General features: G+C 45.7%; 1 protein-coding gene across 1 annotated transcript in view; it reads left to right on the top strand.

Moving 5' to 3' along the window:
• The first annotated feature begins 612 nt into the window (after positions 1-612).
• LOC140510034 (E3 ubiquitin-protein ligase SIAH2-like) overlaps positions 613-7,702 on the top strand; it is a 28,933-nt gene continuing 21,843 nt past the window's right edge. The window contains exon 1 of the mRNA XM_072618301.1: positions 613-1,332. Within this exon, the coding sequence (XP_072474402.1) occupies positions 886-1,332 (447 nt within the window). The 5' untranslated portion in view covers positions 613-885. The remainder of the gene's footprint in view (positions 1,333-7,702) is intronic.

The raw sequence follows: 7,702 nt of genomic DNA, 5'->3' as shown, positions 1-7,702 counted from the left end.
GTCTTTCTGGTTTCTGAATGACGCTGCCAGGTTGCTGCCCAGTGTATTCGGGAGTGGCAGACTGGAATCCCAGGGGGGCCAGCCTTACGCTGGGCTGTGCCAGGGCGCTCGCTCCCTCCCTCTCGAGCTCAGAAGCAGCTAAAACCCGGAGACGCGAAATCCCCACTCTGGCAACCGACGCCTCCGCGGCTCCAAGCAGGGAAGCGGCTCCATGCCAGGGGCAGCCAGGAAACTTGGCCGGCACAACCCCCAGGGCCCCTCCCTCCCTCATCGAGCCACGGCACGCCTCCGTCCACGCCCCGCCGCGAAGGCGGGCGGAGTCCCGCTCTGTGGGCCACCTGCCCCGGCCAGGCCCCGCCGCGAAGCGGCTGGGCGGGATCACGCACGTGTCCGTGGCGTCACGTAGCCTGGGGCTCTTGCGTCAGCTAATGTTCCAGGAGCGGTGGGCTGAGGCTGGGCGCACGGCTGCGGCTCCGGGGCAGGCTGGAAGGGGGCAGGCAGGTGGTACTCGTCGTGGCGGGGGTGGATAGGCGGGGCGCGGATTGGCTGGAGAGGGGAAGGCGCGCCCGGGGCTGCTTGGGCCAGTGCGAGCAGCTGCGTTTGGAGGGCTGAGACCTCGCTGAGACCCCGAGACGTCGCAGGGACCCCGAGATATCGTTGGAGCGCTGGAGGCGTCCCATCGGCGGCGGCGGCGGCTGGCAGAGACGGCTCCCCGGAGCTCCCCGCCTCTCGGCTCGCCCCGGCTTGCGTCCCCGGAGCAGTGGGCGGTCCCGGGGCGGCCGCGGCTGCAGCTTCACCCCGAAACACCCCAGCGGGGAGGGAGGAGGTTGGTTTCTGTGCGCCGGCCGCTCGGCTCCCACAGTTCGATGGTTGCTTCGGAACGCGATGAGCCGCCCGTCCTCCACCGGACCCGGTGCTAACAAACCTTGTGGCAAGCAGCAGCAGCCTCCGCAGCAGCAGCCCCCGCAGCCGCCGCCGCCGCAGCACGCCCAGTCCCCGGCTGCGCCCTCGGCCGCCGCCACCATCTCGGCTGCCGGACCGGGCTCGTCCGCGGTGGCCGCCGCGGCCGCAGTGATCTCGGGCCCTGGCGGAGGCGGCGGCGGCGGCGGGCCGGTCTCTCCCCAGCACCACGAGCTGACTTCGCTTTTCGAGTGCCCGGTCTGTTTTGACTATGTCCTGCCCCCGATCCTGCAGTGCCAGGCCGGCCACTTGGTCTGTAACCCATGCCGCCAGAAGCTGAGCTGCTGCCCGACGTGCCGGGGATCCCTGACCCCTAGCATCAGGAACCTGGCCATGGAAAAAGTGGCCTCCGCTGTGCTGTTTCCCTGCAAGGTAAGTAAGCCCCAGGTGCAGCGTGGAAACTCCTACTGCCCTTCTTCTGCTGGGTATCCAGGGGCGCGGGCTTGCTCCAGATGGCTGTTAAGGAGAGGCAGGCGAATACCGACTGGAGTCTGGAAAGACCTGGTTTCAATGTCACCAGTAGATGGGTGGCTCTCGGCCAGTCTATTAATCTCTTAGAGCCTGTTGCCTCATCAGTAAAATAGGGTAGTAGAACCTGGCGACCTCTAAATTCCCTTCCAGTTTGAGATCTGTGATCTAAGGTACCCTCTTTATGTTTTTATATCTTTCCTGTAAAACTTTGTATCACGAGCCCTGGGTACCGCTCCTCCAACCTCCAAACCTGGGCAGGGTGATTGGATTCCCCACATTCATCCCTTACCAGCCTCATTCTCCATTGCCACACAAAATACTTACAAACTTAGAACTTCCTCTTTCTCTCTCCACCCTCCCACTCTTCTGTTCCCTCCTGGATTCTTTGGGGGAATTCACATGGTGATACATACCCTCTTGTTGACACTCTGGAAACTACTACCAAGATAAAATTTGGATTGAGAAGATGTTCAAAGATGCTTAGGAGGAAAGAAACATAGTCCCTGATCCCAGGCCTTGGTTAATTTTCCTCCCTTGATCTGGAGTTCACTTCCTAGGCCTGAAAATATCTTCTTGGGAGAGTCCATCTTAGTAATTTGTGGAGGGCTTCTAAGGGAAATCTTAACACCCCCCAGCATCAGATGCTTTCACTGAGACTTTTATCCCCTCCTCCAACTTTAAGATGAGTCCCTCAGGGGAAAGTTGTTACATATTTTATTTGAAGTGCTCAGAAATTAAAATTTCATGCAGTTATTTATTATCGCAAAAGGAGCCAAGAGAGTGCTTTGGGGTATAACTTTGACCTTTTCAGAATTACCTCTGAATTAACCCATTAGTCTCTTAGGCCTTATTACTTTGCTACAGTTATTCCATCATCATAGTAATAAAAAAATGACAAAAACATTTTCAGGTTAGCAAAGGACTTTCTCTAAATTATCTCCTTTGAGCCCACAGCATCCCTAAGAAGTAGGTACTACAGATGGTGTTACCCCCAATTTTACAGAATAGGAAAGTCACCTCAGAAAGGTTAGTGACAGTGAACCCAAACTTAGAAACTTATGTAAACACTAATACTTTTAAATGTCGGGAGTGGAGAAACTAGGCATCCTCATGGGCCATTTCAGGAGTCATTTGTCCCTTGGTGTTTCTTATTTTGTAGGACAAGTGCTTCTTTTAAATTAAAAATCCACCAGGGAATTAGAGCTGGGGAATTGTAGTCGGGTGAAAACGAATGCCTTAATTTGGTGTTATACTGTCACAGAGCAAGCTTAAAATAAAGTATTATGTAAGGGTTTGAAGCAAATCAGTTTCAGTTGAATTGTGAAACCTAATTCACTACAATAAATTGCTTTTTGTCTATTTCACAATCCCATAAAGGGCTTCAGAGACTACCTTTTTTATTTTGCAAATGTTATATCACTTTATATCCTCAGAAGCTCAGCTTAGCTACTAACCTTCACTTTTTAATTTTAGCAGTTCACCCTGGAAATTTCTCTTATAAATTACATTTGGGAGGAAAACATTTTCTGGAGTTTTCTTAGGGCCATGAAAACCATGAGAATGATGTGACTCTATAGAAAGTAGAGATGAATATATAAAACTTTTGCCCTATTAGAAATACAGTGAAACTACATTTGGGATAGACAAGACTGTGGGGTGAATTTCATCTTCTTGTTGAAATGGAAAATGGAAAAGATGTGAATTACAGTGGAATGAATTTCAATTGCCAAACCTAAATTTAAGAAAAATATTCTCTAATTATGAGATCTGCCTATCAGTGTTGAGATTACTACTTCTCTTCCCCTTTCCCTCCCCCCCAAAAAAAATTTCCTTTGCTTTCAAAAACCAAAGAGGAAGGGAGGGTAAGGACATGTGAAATTTCTGGTGTAGTGTAATTAACATCGTAAGTTTCACTTTCAGGATAGATTAAGCTGGCTAGTTCCTGTTCAGCCAAAAGAAATTCTTCAAGGTGAAGTTGTCTTTCAAAAATGGAAAAGGGGAGAAATCAACTTTCAGTTTAGGTATTTGGCAGCCTCTTGGAATAAGTTGTAGGGAGGTAGACTATGAGCAGATGTATCATTTTTCAAGCTAAAATAAAATGCTGTTTATTACTGCTTACCTCAGTGTACTTGTACCAAGCTTTAGTAGAATCTGGCATGGCGTCATTGTTTCTTCTAGAAATGATTTATGGAACTGATATCATTTTTCCCCGACTTTGGCTGTCCTGAGATCCAAACTGAAGCTTCCTTCCTGTCCTCCCAATCCCTCAGGGAAGTTAGTTATTGCTCAGAGGGCATGAGTTCTCATGGAACTGCCTTGGAGGTATTTCTAAACATCTCTCTGCTTGGCCCACTGAGGGATGGAAAGTGGGATGAGGGAGAAGGGGAGAAGACTCTAGATACAAATGTGTGAACTTTAAGAGGAAAAGCATGCTTTAGTGACAGGACTGAACTCTGGTCCCAATTTTGCCATTAATTCAGTCAATTCATCTCTCTTGACATCACTTTCCAAAAATGAATGTGTGTGTGAAAAGAATATTGGATTTGGAGTTAAAAAATAAAACCTGGGTTTGAGTTTAGGCTATGTCATTTACTTCCTGTGTGGCCTGGAGAAATCAATCAGCAGGCTTATAATTAATTGCCTTACTGTGTGCCAGTAAGAGCTTAGCACTAAGAATCTTAAATCATGTGTTATCCCAAAAGGTAGCACCCTTCTCACCTTCTCAGTCAGATCTGGCTTGGGGTTTGGACTATTGATGATCAGTACTTAATATTCTATAATAGGAAAAGATGAACATAAAGGACTTTGAAAGTTTGAGCACAACGATATCCTCATTTGTAAAATGGGACGTTAGACTAAATGGCCCCCAAACTCTCTTGATCTCTGATTCTTTGATCTTGGAAAGGGAGGGACATAGAGCAAGAATTTGGCACTAGCCTCCCAAAAGCATCTGGTAATTAGGAGAATGGGGAAAACTATGTGTGAAATGTGTCTTTGATTAGAAAATTTCACTAAGCTGTTGAAAATCATTTTCTAGAAAATCAGTTGGGAAGAATTTTGTAGAGGAGTGTTAAAAAATAACCCAATGTCAGAACTTTGCTGTGGTCTCCTTTAGGCTTCCATCACTTCTCTCAGTTAAATCTTGGTGTCAGACTTATGGACAAATCACTATCTGATCTGGGTATTGGATTATTTACAAAATGGTTAAAGCAAGACCTTTTGATTGAGAACAGTAGAGAAATAGCATTATTCATAGCAAGTTCCCCTTTCCCATGGAGGGAAAAGAGGGCGAGATCTTTATCAGAACAGTGCATTTGTAAAGGGATTTTTAGTAAATCCTGGAGATGCTCTGTGGTTGAAAAGTTTTAAGATGGTTGTTACATCTTATGTCAGCCAGAAAAAGGAGAATCAGTTGCCTCTCGTGCTGCTTTTAATTCAGATCAGCTATGGACAATTTGTCTGTCACATTATTGGGCAGGGGTTATCTTGGAGCCAACATTAGCTCGCCTATGGTGTGGGTGATAGTTTTTCCTGGGGATTTCCCCTCCATGTTTGTATTTGTTAGAGGTTCAAGTTTCTAACATCTCCAAATCACTGTGGGTTAAAAAATCAGTGGGAGCCCAGAGCTTGTGTGACCAGTGGCTGCTATTTAGGGAACTGTTATTTACGTTCATTGGGAAAAGCCAAGTTCAACCCAGATCATAGGATAACACACAACAGACCTGGTGCAGAAGGAGACCTTTCAGGTCAGCTACTCTAACTCTCTCATTTGACAGATGAGAAAATAGAGACCAGGAAATCTTAAATGACTTGCCCAGGGACACATAGCCAGGAATTCAAGCTCAGCTCTTTTCTTCCTCCAAATTGAGTGCTCCAACACTATACTCTACTGCCTTCTGAATGAAAGAAAATGCAAGCACTTACTCCTGGTCTTCGGACCTTAGGAAAACCAAAAGAGAGTTTAGTGACCATGGAGCCCAACACCCTCATTTTACAGATGTGGAAACTGAGGCTCAGGGAAATAAAATGACTTACTTAACCAAGGTCCCCAGGAGTATAACCTAGATCTCACTCAAAAGCTAGAGACCCTCCCACTATACCAGAAGAAATTTAGAATGATTTTTTTTCCATCATTTTCAGGAGCATACTTGGAACTTGGAAGTTCCTGTGTGCATTTACCCCAGAATATGAAAGTGCATTAGAACATCATTAGCACCATCATCGTCACCACCATCAATAACAATAATGATAGTAGCTAACATTTATATAGCTCCCACTGTATAATATACCAGGCACTCTGCTAAGCACTTTTACCACTAGTCTCATTTGATCCTCACAACAACCCTGGAGGTAGGCTCTATTATCATCCCCATTTTACAGATGAGGAAACTGAGGCAGATAGGAGCTAAGGGACTTGCCTAGGGTCACAGGGCTAGTAGTACCTGAAAATACTTAACAGGGTTGAGTCACATAGCTAGTGTCTGAGGCTGGATTTTGAACTCAGGAAGAGGAGTCTTCCGGATTTTAAGCCCAACACCTTATGCACTGCTGAGAGAAGATACAAAGTAGATGACTGATACATAATAGCAAGGTTAAGGAAATTAGAGAGATGGGAAGTAAAGTCCTAGGCAGAATCAGGGAAGGCTTCCTGAAAGGGGTTACATTTGAATTGGGCTTTTATAGGATGAAGAATTTTAGCAAGGGAAGTTAGAAGGGTAGGGAGAGTGGAGAGAATTTCAGACCTAAGAAAGCATGGATAAAGGCATGTAGAGAGGATTATAAAGACTCTGGTGTGTGTGTTGGAAGCAGAGAAGAATTTGATTTGTCAGGAGCCTAGAATACGCCCTGTGAGGAAGGTGAAATGTACTGGATGTTGGTAGGTTGGTGCCAGACTGTAGAGGGCCTTGAAGACCAAGCATGGGAGTTTGAACTTGACTCAATAAGGAATAGGAGGCTACAGAAGATTTTTTTTTTTTTTTTTTTTTTTTTTTTTACAGAGACATGACCAGGTCTGTGCCTAAGAACAGCTTGGAGGAGGGACAGAGTGGGATAGAGTCAGAGAAACCATTTAGGAGGCTATTGAAATATTCCAGGAAGATGGTAATAAGGATGGGGGAAATACAGAAGAGCTATTGCAGAGGTAGAGTCAATGGGATGTTATAACTGATTGACAATGAGAGAGGAGTCCAAGATAACCTATGTTAGCAAACAGATAAGATGAATGGACAGGTTGGAGCAATGGGGGGTGAGGGGTGAGGGGGGAATGCCAGGCAAGTATGAACACATTCAAGGAGTTGGGAAAGTATGGGAAACAATAAATAGCATAGATTGGATGGAGGATAGAATATGTGAACTGGATAGGTAGGTTAGAGCCAAAGCATGATGGGAATGGAATGCCCAGCTAGAATGAGTGGGGGTTTTTGGTAGGGCAGAGGAGATAAGGCCATGCTAGAGCCCCAAGCAGTGCTTTCTGCCCATAGAGAGCAGAAAGGGGGAAGAAGGGAAAGGGGAAAGAATCCATCCCACCTAAGGGCTGGTGTTGATGGCTCGTGTCAAGTCATTAAAAGTTTTTGAGCAAGTCTATGACACATGAGAGCTGTCTGTCGTAATGATTCATCTGGAAACCATGTGTAGGCTGGACTGGAGGTGGGGAAAGACTAGAGCAAGGGTTCTTAATGGGGATCCATGATCTTGTCATTAAATATATTTTGATAAATGTATCTGAATAGAATTGATTTCCTTTGTAATTCTATGCATTTTATTTAAGTCCTTTTAAAACATTATTCTAAGAGAGGGTCCATGGGTTTCACTAGGCTACAAATGAGTCCATCTCGGCTTATAGGCAGCTGGTGATACAATGGAGATAGAATGATTGGTCTGGAGTTGGAAAGACCCAAGTCCAAATGTGACCTTAGATACTCACACTTACTAGTTTTGTGACCCTGGGCAAGTCACTTAATCTCTATTTTCCTCAATTTCCTCAATTGAAAATGGAAACAATAATAGAACCTACCTCCCAGGGTTGTTTTGAGGATGAAATGAGATAATATTTATACAAGTGCTTAGCACAGTACCTGGCACTTAGTAGGAACTATATAAATGCTCATTCATTTCCTCTTCCCCCACTTGCATCACACACACACACACACACACACACACACACACACACACACAGTTTTAAGAACTCCTGGACTTGATGTTAAGATATCCATATGGAGGTGATTTCAATAATCTAGACAAGAAATAATGAGACCTTTAGCTAAGGTAGCAG

Source organism: Notamacropus eugenii, chromosome 6, assembly GCF_028372415.1.
Source record: "Notamacropus eugenii isolate mMacEug1 chromosome 6, mMacEug1.pri_v2, whole genome shotgun sequence".
Taxonomy (NCBI): Eukaryota; Metazoa; Chordata; class Mammalia; order Diprotodontia; family Macropodidae; genus Notamacropus; species Notamacropus eugenii.
This window is presented reverse-complemented; position numbering and strand designations above follow the sequence as displayed.